The 14,510-nt window shown below is 35.4% G+C and overlaps 2 protein-coding genes across 4 annotated transcripts; one reads left to right on the top strand and one right to left on the bottom strand.

Annotated features, from left to right (window-relative positions):
* The first annotated feature begins 1,773 nt into the window (after nt 1-1,773).
* Nucleotides 1,774-9,960, top strand: LOC136204082 (AT-rich interactive domain-containing protein 4). Its single transcript, XM_065995267.1, has 15 exons — nt 1,774-2,883; nt 2,983-3,174; nt 4,080-4,133; nt 4,359-4,447; nt 5,292-5,565; nt 5,672-5,728; nt 6,319-6,350; nt 6,533-6,668; nt 6,820-6,993; nt 7,519-8,085; nt 8,229-8,366; nt 8,446-8,544; nt 9,071-9,171; nt 9,255-9,345; nt 9,542-9,960. Exons 1-15 carry the CDS (start codon nt 2,731-2,733, stop codon nt 9,635-9,637), a joined length of 2,253 nt encoding a protein of 750 aa, XP_065851339.1. The 5' UTR covers nt 1,774-2,730; the 3' UTR covers nt 9,638-9,960.
* Nucleotides 9,961-10,077: 117 nt separating this feature from the next.
* Nucleotides 10,078-13,238, bottom strand: LOC136204083 (uncharacterized). 3 transcript variants are annotated; one of them, XM_065995269.1, is made up of 8 exons: nt 13,142-13,238; nt 11,883-12,638; nt 11,723-11,803; nt 11,499-11,600; nt 11,341-11,406; nt 10,926-10,991; nt 10,767-10,835; nt 10,078-10,630 (listed from the first exon to the last, which is right to left on the bottom strand). In XM_065995269.1, the coding sequence occupies exons 2-8, from the start codon at nt 12,564-12,566 to the stop codon at nt 10,160-10,162; spliced, it is 1,539 nt and encodes a 512-aa protein (XP_065851341.1). In that variant the 5' UTR covers nt 12,567-12,638; nt 13,142-13,238; the 3' UTR covers nt 10,078-10,159. The 3 variants fall into 3 exon arrangements, with proteins under 3 accessions (XP_065851341.1, XP_065851342.1, XP_065851340.1); XM_065995270.1 differs by having other exon boundaries at nt 11,883-12,634; XM_065995268.1 differs by having other exon boundaries at nt 11,883-12,613.
* Nucleotides 13,239-14,510: the final 1,272 nt, after the last annotated feature.

Raw genomic sequence — 14,510 nt, 5'->3', positions numbered from 1 at the left:
ATACCCCAAATAAACTCCCATCTCCAATTAGTGACATCCCATTGTTCCCTAGCAATCATTTGGTAAGCCGATTTGGCTGAAAAACTACCGTTGCTCGATTCTTTCTAGATTATATAACATGTTGATTTGATGACATGACAAACTAACTAAATGATATGTCATGTTTTTTTTGAACCTAATATATCATGTTAGTCTTATCATTTTTTACTAAATACATGTACTTTTTATATAAAAAAAAGGCTTAAAGCACTTTTTGGTCCCTGATCTATCCAAAATTTGTGCATTTGGCCCCTGACCTATTATTTAGTCATATTTGGCCCTTGACCTATCAAATTAGATAAAATTCAACCCATATTGAATGAAAAATTAACTTTATTGGAAAATTAACTGCAGTCACCAATACAAAAACGACACATGACACATAAATAAAATTAATTTTCAACTGGAGATGACAATAGTAACTATTTTACACAGTAAAAAAATCCTAAAAACTTTTTCTAGTGTTTTAATAGAGTGAAAATTAATTTTATTTATGTGTCATGTGTCATTTTTGTATTAGTTACTGTCGTTAATTTTCCAACAGAGTTAATTGTTCATTCAATATGGGTTGGATTTTATCTAATTTTATAGGTTAGGGGCCAAATATGACCAAATAATAGGTCAGAGGCCAAATGCACAAATTTTAGATAGGTCAGGTGCCAAAAAGTGCTTTAAGCCTAAAAAAAATAACAACATATCTATCTACCGGCAAATCAATAAAACAATATGATTTTTTTTTTAAACTTTTTGTTAAAAAACATTTCATAATATTATTTTTATATATTCCATTTTTCTTTTATGATAAAACTTGGGCATCTAATTTTTGAAAAATTCCATGATTTTTTTATTTGTGAAAAATTCCATGAAAATTAAGTATACAATTTTACTTTTTATAAGTAAAAACATAAAAAAGAAACACTCCAAACATCTCATTTCAATGGATCTTAAACCTGTGAGTGATTGTATATATAGATGATTATAGAGAGAAAATAACCTAATAATGTAATTTAAATAATAATGGTAAAATTATTTATAAGTATATAATATATCGAGAAACTCATGAAGATTTATTCGGGATAAGGTGGAACAAGATAATACCCGACCCGCCTTCACTGAATTTTTGACTTCGAAAGAATATCTCCCGCCTTCATCCTCATTTTCGAATACTTTGGACATTTGTCACCCATCGGTTTCGTCCTGTTATCATTCTTAAACGGATCGATAAAATGTTGGAGCCGGCCCGATAAAAGAAAAACTGAAAATGAAAATACAAATACAAACTAGGGGAAAAAGAAAAAGCATGGTGAAAGAGGAGGGGTGGAGAAGAAGAGAAGAGAAGAGAGAGACCCCCACCAGCAAGCAGAAATTAAGACAAAAAAAGCTCAGAAGTGGGACCCAATACATTGTTTCAGATTAAAGTTTTTACCTTTTTCATCCTTGATCTCTTAACTAATTCAAAACCAAACCAAGAACATCTTTCACTAACCCAAACAACTAACAGTGAGATAAAGATGGATTCTTTACGTTTTGATTAATGATCGAAAGCAACACCAGATTTGAAAACATCGGATCCCAACACAAAACCCAAGTAAAACAAATACTAACAAATGAAAGACGCACTTCACGAGAATCTTTCCCAGAAATCTCAACAAGGACATATAAGGAATAGCAGCCACAAAGCTTGTTTATTATAATACTATACGATTTCATATAGACATAAACCTAGTAATAATAAACATGGAGTTCGATATGTGTATAATTTCAAACACGGTAACATGTTGTTGTTGTTGTGGTGTTTTTAATGTCCGAATCTTGTGGGCAGGGCAGCCAAAAAGTCATATGCTTTTGCCCCATTTCTTTGATTTTGAAAAGCCATCCAATCAAATGTGAAACTAAAACACAATTTTTTTTAAATTGTTAGTAATTAGAATTTAGAATAGGTAGATGATAGGATTTGGGTTTGTGATATGAAATAAAAAACGAATTTTTGGTTTTTGTTTTGACCCAATTGGGTATGGAAACTGTAGTAAAAAAACTGACACTCTCTGAACAAAAAGAGTCTTTGATTGATTGTCAATTTAAACATTTACAAGGACTATTTTCTGATTTATTTATTGCGGGGCTCTAATTTGTGGATGATTTTTATTTATTTACTATTATTTTTTCTTCTTTTGTTTTTGGTTCGGTGCGTGAGTGAGAGGAGATTTTTATTAGAGAAAGAAAGAGATGTACTTTCGGCTTTCCTTGAGATTTCTCTATTGCTAGTCCTATTTAGGGTTCCTCCCGTTACTTCTATTGTTTATCTTTTCGAGTTTTTTGGGGTTTCGATTTTGTAGTTCTGAGTTCTCTTGCCCAATTCTGCAATATTTTCTTCGTTTAACCTTCTGCGGCTGTTTGATTTCGTGTTCTTCACATCTGGGTGGGTGCTTTTGCTTCAATTTCAGGCTCTTTTTTTTAAATTAGGTCTGGTATTCAAGGTTGCAGAGTGGGAGAAATTTTGTGGCTTTTGGTTAATTTGCTTATGGTGGGATCCATTAATCTCTTGCAAAATTTAGGGTTTTCAATTTGATTTGATTCTGTAGCGATACTTGGGTTTTGGAAGGCATTGGTTAAATTAGCTTCTGCCATTTCAGAGAAGTGATTACCTTCTTAATTTTTTGAAAATATATTGAGGGGTCTTGGCATGTATGCATGATGTTTCATGCTCAAGGTCCTTCAAGGAATCATTGCTGTCTTCTTGCAGTTCTCTCTGGCAGAACTCCTGATAGTAAGCAGAAGCAGCCTCTCTCTGGTGATAAACCCAGATATCCTTTTCCTGCGCTTACTTCTTCAGGACGCCTAGAGGTATGTATCTCTTTATGGTTCTTAATTTGCATTTTAATTTTGTTGTTTATGTTAACTCTAGAGCTTTAGGATTTATTAGATGCAACTCTTTAAATGCAGGTCCAGACACTAACTAATCCAAGCACTGATGAATTCCAGCGAGTGCTTCAATCATGGGAGCCCAATATTGTCTACTTGCAAGGGGAAATAATTGAGGATGATGAAGAAATTGGTACTTTGGCATGGGGAGATTTTGACTTGTCTACTCCAGAAGCTGTGTGTGAATTATTTGGTTCCACATTGCCTGCCACTGTAAGTGATTTCTCAAGACATGAAAGGGCAAATTATGGCTTCTTTGACTCATGAAGTTTAGGTGGTAGTACAATTAGATCACTGGAAGAGTTGGGGTTGAGTATCATTCTTTTGTTTTTGGGATAAGCTACAACAATGGTGTAATTTTACTGTTAATGCTGGCAAGTTGGGCTCATGATCCTGTGTTCTGCACTTGTTGGAAAGAAAAAATTTAAAATCCAAATAGTTGGTGAAGTTTAAAGCTATTCCATCTCCAAATATATTCTGAAATTACAAAAATGCAAAATCTTTTTTTAGAACCAACTGAATTGCAGTTGGTGGTTAACGCGGGAACATAATATTTGTGTTTTTTAATGACGTCTTAAATTGGCCCGAATTCTTGCCAACTTAGGGGTAAAATTACACCATTTTGGACATAGGAGTACAATTGCTTTTGGCTGCCAACTTTAGGGGTATTTTTGTACCTTATCCCTTTATTTTTACGACATGTTTGTTTGGTAAGCAAATATAGTGGGCCCCCTTTCCTCTTTAAGTTATGAGCCCACGTTTTGTTTCCTTTTTTGATAGAATTTTGGTATTTGGCTCAAACCAATAGATTATGCTATTCGTTTTCGAAAATGTCTTACAAAATTCAGGACACTTTGGATGAGACTGAATGTTAGAAGAGAATCAAAGCATAAGTTATTTGGTCTTGCTTTTATGGCTTTGATGAAATTAACTTTATCTTATGGATGATGTTAATTATGTATTTGGTAATTTGAGGTTGTGTTAGAAGTGGAACGAATCTATTTATTTGCTTTTGACGCTGAGATTTGCCTATTAGTTTATGCTTTATCTCAAGGATATCGTTGTTATGCGATTTATAGCATTAGTAGCATATGAACTAAACTATCATTTCTTTTCAGGTATATTTAGAGATCCCAAATGGTGAAAGACTTGCAGAAGCACTTCATTCTAAGGTTAATGCCTTCTCTGAAACATCATGTACAAGTACATATATATGGAATATTTTGATTTTGAAGATAATTGTTGGCTAGTTTGTTGGAGAAGCATGAGTTACATATTATTTGAACATAACGTTTGCGCTGAATGGAAAATTGACATTTAGAAGTGGGAAATATTTGCAGTCTTTCTAAATTCTTTCTTTTAAAAAGATGTTGATCTGGTTTCTTTGTCTATGCCAGGGAGTTCCATACGTTATATACTGGAAAAGTGTGTTCTCGAATTATGCAGCTTCTCACTTTCGTCAAGCACTATTATCAGTAATTCAAAGGTAAGATCATGTGGAGACATTAAAACCAAGCGCTTTTCACAGTTTTATTTGGTGCCTTTGTTTGGAGGAGCGATCCAACTTAAGATGATGAAAGCGATCGTTGTTAGTGTGAGGATTTTGGTTATGGTTATTGGTCTGTTGTGGCAGGATACATTTGAAAAAACAAGATTAAGTAAATTAGAAGTCTTAGATTATTATTTTAAGATTCGGATATGATGCACGGAAACTTTTCACGACATGCGTTTCCCTGTTTCTGGCAGATGTGGGAAAAGGAAACTCTCGGAAACTGATACGAAATGTTTCCGGGCAAGTTTCCATAATTACCCAAAATATGAATCACGTCTCTCAATTTTTAAACGGTTTTCCATTCTGGAAATTCAAACTTTTTATTTTGCAATTCCTATTCAATCTAATATTAGGAAAATTGAAACTTCCTATTTGAGAGATAATTCCTTCCTTGTATCCTTCAATTTAAAGAACTTACCCATATTTCTTTCTCCTATAATCTTTGTCTCTTGAATCTCAATTGAGCTTGGACTTTCGTCCTCTTGTTCTTCAATCTTGTTTTTTTTATGTATTATTGTATTTTTAATATTTATAAATAGGCCTCTATATTTTTAGTATTTACATGTCTCCTATATTTTTAATATTTATAAATGTCTCTATATTTTCACGTTTCCCCCACGTTTCCGTTTCCTATGTTTTTCAGAAATTACGTTTCCCAGTATCCATTTCAGTTTCCGTTTCCGTGCAACATATTCTGCTTTCAGAAATCTGATTTACCTTTTTTTACTTTGTGAAAGAAATAATTAATAGTATTGTATATTGCTTTCTTGGATTGCAGTTCTTCCTGCCATACATGTGATGCATTCCAACTTGCTCATGCATCATTTAGGCTCTATTGTGTAAGAAACAACAATCAGTTAAGCTCAAATAGCCAGAAAATTAGTGGTAAACCTGGTCCGCGCTTGCTTGGAGATGTGCCAAAGATTGATATTACTCCGCCTGAGGCAGATGTCCTGGATGAAGAAAGCTCCTCTGGAGCTCTTCCTGCTATAAAAATATATGATGACGATGCGACCATGAGATTTCTTGTTTGTGGGCTGCCATGCTCAACGGTATGGTGTAGATAGATAGCTTTTTCAATCCATTTTCATTTGTGGCTTGGTTATGAATTAATCGTAACACTGGTTGTGTATTGGTTGCAATATGCATTTTGTTCAGGATGCAGTCTTATTGGGATCATTGGAAGATGGACTAAATGCTCTCCTAAACATAGAGGTGAGTTCTTTACCGTCTTCATCCTTCAGTTGATATTATTTTCAAATTTTAATCTTGAAATGAAGACCAAAAATAGGCTAGCTAATGATCTCAGAACTTAGAAGCGAACACTAGTTTATATTTTGGCATTTGTACTTCCTTTTACTTCCAAGTCTCTTTATGCTTCTTATGGAGACATATTTCAATGAACCAAATGCAAGCAAATCCAGTGACCTGATCCTAACAAAGTTTTTTGTAAAGGTAGTGCGGCATACTTGACAAAAATCCATGTTGTGCACATAGCTAAAAATATGTTGAAACTTTTAGCTGAGGTATCTCATATATATTTTCCCTTGTTGGAGATGAGATCAAGAATTTTTGGCATGCATCTGATAGAAAAAGTTATAACATATTTGGAAGTATTAACCAATTGGCTTCATTATGGAACTGTGCATGGGTTCATTGTCTAAGGTTCCGAGAATAATATTACCACAAAAAATACATGACTTGTAGTATACTTGACTGCCATTGTTTTCATATTTATTTTCATGACTGCTACTTTTAGTGTCTTAATTATGATATTTTTTTTATCCATGATGGTGTCTGTACAGATCCGTGGGAGTAAGCTTCACAATCGGACAAGGTATCGAGTGATTTCCTTTATCTTGGTTTCTTCTTTTTCATACTTGGTTTTGCTGTTTATTTTTTGCCTGGTACATTATTATTTTTAAGTGAACAATTCTTAATAAAATATTCCGGATTTTTCAATGTGATGGAATGTTTCAATTGTCTTATTCATTGCTGATATATCATTTTTATATGTAGTGCTCCTCCACCTCCTCTTCAGGCAGGAACATTTTCTCGTGGTGTAGTGACCATGCGATGCGATTTATCTACTTGTGGTTCAGCACATATTTCTCTCTTAGTGTCTGGCAGTGCACAGACTTGTTTCAATGACCAAGTAAGGATGACTAACCTATATAAGAAAGTTTGTCAGTCTGATTACCTGTTGATTAGGTTTTTTACTGTTCATCTCTTCATCTTAATTGCATTTAATTTTGAATTCTTGTTTTATATAATCTGACATTTTTTTTCGTGGGGTTGCAATCTAGCTTTTGGAGAATCACATCAAGAATGAGATTATCGAGAATAGTGAACTAGTCCATGCTTTGCCTAGTTCTGATGAAAGCAAATTGCCTACGTCTGAACCTCGGAAGTCTGCATCAATAGGATGTGGGGCAAGTGTTTTTGAAGTCTGTTTGAAGGTTCCTACATGGGCTTCACAGGTGAAGCTCTCTTTGCTTTCCCAGATCTACTTGTATTTCTGTTTTGATAAAATGGTTCTTTCTGGACTTTATAATGCTTTGTTGAGCATCTAATACTTATCGATGCCAGTGTTGCGAACTGTATTAGTCAAATGGGAGAATTGGTTATTAATGCTTTGGGAGAGATAATATGCTATGGGGCCTTCAGTTAATAGAGTTTTCTTTTGTTCTATCAAAACCATTTGAACCAAAAGCTTAAGCTGATAGTTAAGGCCCAAAAATAGCTTTTCATTATTATCTCTGACACACCCCGTGCCCAACCAAGAGCTTAAGCTGATAGTAAAGGCCCAATAATAACTTTTCATTATTATCTCAGACAAATACTTATGTACAACAATTTTAATTTCGTTGACTTGTGTCTATGAAACAATAAGGTTTTGAAACAAGAAGTTTTTGATCTTGAAGATCTAGCAAACTTTATTCCATTTTGAGGGACTGGTTTCGCCACGGGAAGTTGGCCATGTGTCTTACGGAATGCTGTTGCAGGTGTTACGACAACTGGCTCCAGACGTTTCTTATCGCAGCTTAGTTATGCTGGGAATTGCTAGCATTCAAGGATTGTCTGTGGCTTCTTTTGAAAAAGAAGATTCGGAGCGCCTCCTTTTCTTTTGTACAAAGCAAGGCATAGATCTCAATTCAGACAACTCTATTCTTACTAAGCCTCCCAGGTGGCTTGTTCCTCCTGCACCCAGTCGAAAAAGACATGAGCCATGCAGAGAAGCCAAACCATATACTTGCACTGGACTTCAATTTGAAAATGGTGGGAACATTAAACGGAAAGTGAATGTTGCTGCTATGAGGCCAATCCCTCACACTCGGCGTCATAAGATGTTGCCTTTTTCTGGCTTTTCTGAGGGCGAAAGATATGATGGAGATCAAGGAAAGCCTAGCTTGCCTGTGGCTCCTCCAAAGCACAGTGTCGTTGGCCCAGCACCCGTCTCGCATCGGAAATCTTTGTCCAGCTCTTATCAGGCCCAACAGATTATTTCTCTAAATCCTTTACCACTGAAGAAACATGGGTGTGGGAGGCCACCAATTCAAGTTTGCTCAGAGGTGAGCGATTTTGCAGATTGTATATGAGCTAATCCTATTATTGTATGTTAAGTGTGTATTTTATTTCGTAGCTAGCATTGCATTGGACGTATGTGCTAGCTTTCAGCAATTATTTTCCCCTTAAATATTTTATTCTGTCGCAGGAGGAATTTTTGAGGGATGTGATGCAGTTTCTAATACTTCGTGGTCATACTCGTCTTGTTCCTCAAGGTGGACTAGCTGAGTTTCCTGATGCCATCCTTAACGCAAAACGCCTTGACCTTTTCAATTTGTACAGAGAAGTAAGTACTTTATTCAGCAGGATATGATCAAAACCAGTCCTGTTTTTATTGTTAAAAAGAAGAAAACTTGGGTTTTCAGGTTGTTTCAAGAGGAGGCTTTCACGTTGGGAATGGAATCAACTGGAAAGGACAGGTTTTCTCGAAGATGCGCAATCATACATTGACAAATAGAATGACGGTATGGTCTCTTCCTATTCCTTTTACTATTTTTCTTTATGCTGCCCGATGGATTTTGTCACAACATCGGAGTGGGCTTAGCCTGAGCAATAGAGAACATTAATCCTTTCCTCATCACAATCGAGAACATTAATCCTTTCCTCGTCAGTCCTGCTTTTACTTACATTTAATTCCCTTGTTCATTGTAGAGTTAGGATAGACAGGATGTTAATTAAGTTATCCATACAAAAGTCTAATGGTCAATTTAGCATCTGCACACATTGAGTGATGATAAAATTCTGTTTAAAACACAAGCCGAGTTTATGTAGTGGAGTCCCTGCTCATGTTGGGCAGATGAACTCTACTTGCTCACGCCGAGACCTACTTTCAGCTTCAGTTGTAGTAGGTTTTTGTCTAAAATAATAGTGAATGATTTTGTTTTCTTAAATTTTAATGTTGACTTAAGTAAATGGTTGTCAATGGCTGGCCTTTTTTCCATGTTTAGCATTTTGGAGTAACTGAAAACGTTGTTGCTCAATGATCTCTAGGGTGTTGGCAATACATTGAAAAGGCATTACGAAACTTACCTTTTAGAATATGAATTGGCGCATGACGATGTAGACGGAGAATGCTGCTTACTATGTCACAGGTCCGTCTCTCTCTCTCTTAATCCACACACACATGCGTATGGGTAAGGATGCAGTACTAACAACTAGTGCTTATGCTCTGCAGTAGTGCGGCTGGTGATTGGGTGAACTGTGGAATTTGTGGTGAATGGGCTCACTTTGGGTGTGACAGGAGGCAGGGACTTGGTGCCTTTAAGGTATGATTGTCCTGATCAAGTTCATCTTATAGATTTTTTCAGGTGTTGTAAGTTGTCTTTTGATTTATCTCCGTAGGATGTCATTGTCAGTTGTCATGAATCATTGTTTCAGTTAATTTGTGAAAATGCACTAGATGGAGAATTATTTAGTTTATCCTAATTTCAGTATTTTGTATTTCCTTTTGACAAATAATAGGACTACGCCAAGACAGATGGACTGGAGTACATTTGCCCCCATTGCAGCATAGCAAATTTCAAAAAGAAATCTCAGAAAACATCAAATGGATATTAACACGCCTTGACCCTCAGTTTACTTACTCATTTTGATTTTTCTTTTCCTATATAAATGCATAAGAAAAAGTAGGAATGTAATTATTGTATTGTATCCCCCCATTGTTGTTTCACTATAGATTAGGCCATCAAGATGGTCCCTCCCAATTTTTCCCCTACGTCTGTTCTGTACTCTTGAAAGAGCCATCTCCAGGAAGAGTAATTGTAGAATATAACCGTTTTCTTTAGAAATTATTTTAGTCAGTCAGGTAGTTTTTCTCAACTCAGACATGGATTATATGAAAATATTAGTGAAATAGAATAGTTCAATCTTTCTTCTGTTTATCCATTGTTTTTGCTGGAGGCTAATGATTCTTTTGGTTCTACTTATTTAATTGTAATGTCAATTTTGTTTCCTGTATATTTCCAATCAAACAAATGCGCAGAATCTTGCTGAAGAAGGGATAATAAATGCTTAAAATGACGATTTTATTAGATTTTAGAACTGTCTACTTTCAAAAAATTGAATTATGCATCTAGATAATCAAATTACTGCCTTGGATTTCAATTCTATGGAAAAGTTATTATCTCCCTTTTCCGTCTTAATGTTCCCGTTGCAACCGTTGACCAGAATTCCCTTTGTGCTGAGCTGTTGAGACATAAAATTTTCCTCATAGGGCTTCCGACAGGTCTCTATGCCGGAAAAACTGCAGCTACTGCTGCTGCTGCTGCTGTTGCTATTGCTTTTGGTTTGATCAAGACCATCACCAATGAACCCGGATTCCTTCTTATCTTCAGAACCGTTGCTAGACAGTGATGACTTGGCATCAGATATGGCAGCGGCAAGAGCCATGGGCATGAGGCAAAGGCCTTTGCTCTGAAGGTGCTGTATAGCCATTGTCATATTGGATTCCATCAGCTTAAGTACTTCTTGCTCAAACGCCATTTGGTCTGGAGATGCTGAAATGTTACTTCCTAGTCCAGCTGATGCTGAGAGTGATGGACCATTAGAGCCCTAGAATGAAAGCCAAGTAGCAAACTGTTATAACACTCCACTATATCCATGCAGAATGCATTTGAGATTCAACTCGCAGATGCTGAATTAAAGCTAATTGGAAAGAAAAGATCCTAAATGTGCATAGTTTAGTTACCTCAGCTTGACCATGTGTGATGAGAGGAATGACTGCTTCTGCTGCTCCTACCCTGCTCATGCTAAGTACCTGCATATTTTGTATAACCATGTCAGAATAGCCCTTGGACACCAGTTCATGTAGCTGGAGAAAAGTGTAAACCATTGTCTAAAATCATACCTTCACTTGGTGCTTAAGATATTTGACATAATTTATGATCTCATCAAGCATAGATGCCTTGTCAATCTGCAAAACATTAATATTGCTGTCTAAACTTGCGTTTTGCATGAATTAATTTAGGATAATGTGGAATGAAGCCTAATAGATAAATTTATTTTCCGAACACTTAGTTTCATGTTTTTCTGATAAATCATGATAGCCAACACTGGAAGTTATATTATCATGTACAAACCAAGAAATAACAATTCAGCAAAAGGTCATCAAATCAGACATTTCAGTGGATATAGGCTAATCGTCAATTGGAATGGTATACTATGTAATGCATGCAGAAAATTTCTGAAAATTTGACCAATCATGTACATAGTTTACAGCCTTTTCTTTGTGGAAAAACTGCAGAACCAAAGGAAGATAGTACCTTAGTAGAATTAGGTACGAGTTCTTGCAGATTCTTCATCCTTTCTGAAATTTTTTCCCTCCGAAGCTGCAGAACATAACAGCTTGAAGCCCAAGCTTGAACACAACACATTATGAAAAGAAACTTGTAGTTACAACATAAAAGAAAAATATACTAACCCTTTCAGCTATGCTGTGTGGATCAGTAGCCTGGCCTCGACGTGCCCTCACACGAGCCTTTCCAGTTCCATTGCATACACCAGTACCACCAGCTGATGAAGTCTGTAAATAAAAAGTTTAAGCTATTTATATTGGATTTACTTCATTCATCGCCAATAGGCAACAGCTGATAGGAATCTCATGAAATGAATAGTGACAATTATCTGAATAGCAAGAGCAAGCACCTGTGACCCCAATGACATGCCATTTGTTGTTGTTCTATTTGGTGCAACTGCGAAAGAAGACGGAGGATAACTTTCCTTATCCTGCAAAATCATATAATAGAGGATTTAAACTAATGAAAACCTGGAGTTTTGAAATTAGCGTAGAGGTTACAGCTAATACCTCTGTGGTGACTGATGCAGACAAATTTTCAAGAATAATTTGGTCCATACTCATATTTCTCTTCAGCATAAAGTCCAATTCATCATCCAAATTGGCTTCTTGAATACCAAATTGACCTGTTGGTTGTTGTCCCATCACAGTAGACCCAGAAGAAACACCCCTGTAAGATGATGAAGGCCAAGTTTGCTGCATTGCTGATAGATTTTGCAAGTCTGTGAAGGATCTGTTGTACTCAAATTGTTCGCAAAGGCCTCCAACATAGCCTGCTCCAGCGAAGGAAAAAGATGGTGTTAAATCATCAACACCCTGAATCTGCTTTGAATAACAACCAAGATTCAATGGATCAAAAGCTGCGTCGTATTGGAAGCTCATGTTTCCAACTTTTAAGCTGCCATTCATCATTGGGGTTGGGGAGACCCTATCAATGCAATTTTCACCTATCTTCTCCAATTGAGCTTCTCCAAAAATTTCAAAAGCAGCATCTGGCTCAATATTAGAAGGGAGTGATTGAGTGGATAATTTACAATTTCCTTTGTCAGACTCATTCTCATATAACGTCAATGAAGTAGGAAGCAGCAGATTTGGTTGATCAGTTTCTCTGTAGTCCCAAGATGATCTTTCCTTCACATCTCCATCAACCATTGATGAGGAAGAGAAGAAAGTACCGATGTATTCATCCATCATAAGCCACTATCAAGTCTTATACTGAACCCACAAGCTCCTCTGCAACTCTGAATAATACAATTTCAAACCTATCTAATCAAAAGGAACAGGAACCAAATGCAATTACAGGAAAGTAAAACTCAAATTGAATAAGAATAAAACATAAGAGGTCCCCAATTTGCATCGTCAGTGCATATAAAAATACAATGTACTAATAAAAAAAACCAGAATCAGCATCAGCATTAATTAAGCAGAATGTTAAATCAGCAAGAAAAGAAAAGGAATCTCATAAATCAATTGAAAAAGATGAAAAAATCTCCCCGTTATTTCCACCTCATTTCATTTCATTTCAACTCTATTTCTAATCTCAACAAAAAGAATGACATTGATGGAGCCTAGCTAGTGATGATCCTCAAATCAATCATGGCAACACGGAAAAGTACGCAAAGATCAAAATTCACAGAAAAAGAAGAAAATTTCAAGTGAAGCAGTTCATGCAAATGAGGTTGCACAGCTGTAACGCAAAAGAGAAATCCACCTCAACGAATCAATTCAATTGCATGCAAATAAATCAAAAGAGCGAAAGAGATAATTACAGAGAGAAAACAGCAGATCAGATCAGAGGTCTCTTTTGGCACTCTTAATCAGCAAGCATTCGCAGAGCAAGAAAGAAAGTACTAATAAGCAACAAAAGTAAGCTGGCTTTTTCACAATAAAACCGCTCCTTGTTTTTCTTTTTGTTCATCATCTCAACGTACACGTGTACCTCTTTTATAATGGACACGTCAACTAATTCTGTTCCTCCTTTTCCGCCTCTTTTTCGCTCCATTTTCTATACGTTTTAATCTTCTTTTCCAGTTTTGCCCTTCATTTTGGCGGCTACACAATCTGCGAATCTGGTGGGTATTTTAGTCATTCGAAATACTTTAACATGACCGGCAAACATTAGCAGCAATCAACAGTAATTTTATTCCTAAGGTCAATTTTTTTTTAATAAAAAAAGAATTTTTTTTTTTAATCCCTAAGGTCAATTTTAAATACCAATATTAAACATAAACAATTTGTTCTAGACTAATAGGAATGATAATGGGTAGGATATCTGCGGGTAGTGCCAATCCTAAACCTTTATCCGTTTAACTTTTAATTATCCGTACTGATCCTATTACCCTAACAGATATACTTTTACATCTAATATCCGTTCCATTTAATTCACGGGTACCTATCTGTACTTTTATCGGTTAAGAATCAATAAATAAAACAAAAAATATTGCAAATTTAATAAAATATAAATTTAATAAATCATACGTTTAAATTAAACAAATTGAACTTTTATTATTAAGAATAAAATAGTTTATTGGTATCACTCAATGGTTGAAAAAAAAAGTTATGGTTCAGATCTTATATCGGTATGAATAGTTCTATTAGAATCGGATAGTACCGGATATCATAAGTAGATTACATGTTGCTATTCCTACATACTAATTCGTATCAGTCATTTCTATAAAGGATTTTATATTGCTGTGATTTAATAAAAAGAGTTGAAGATTAATATTTGTTTTTTCTTTTTCAAAACTCAGTATTATATTTTTTCAAATTTTTCGTTCTTTTCAAAACTAGAATAACGTTATTTATTTTCCCACTCCCACTATATCCCCTGAAATCACTGCTTCAATCACTCTAACAAACAGAACAACCATTATCTTCCTGAACTGCTCCTTCTTACCCATTCCGCCAACTACCCTCTATTTATTCATAGTGTTGAGAGATTCTATGGGTTGATGTTAAGAATACCTAATTACAATGGGTAGGTTCACATCTGAAGTGGAACCTCAATTTTTGATGGGTTAAACATTTTGCTACAGAGGTAAAGAGACTATGATTCGGTGTCATTTGGTGAGCATTTTAAAAAAAAAAACCCTGTTATGTCATTTGGTGTTTAATTTCTGTTCATTTTGAAATTGCATT

Source organism: Euphorbia lathyris, chromosome 8 (genome assembly GCF_963576675.1).
Source record: "Euphorbia lathyris chromosome 8, ddEupLath1.1, whole genome shotgun sequence".
NCBI lineage: Eukaryota > Viridiplantae > Streptophyta > Magnoliopsida > Malpighiales > Euphorbiaceae > Euphorbia > Euphorbia lathyris.
This window is presented reverse-complemented; position numbering and strand designations above follow the sequence as displayed.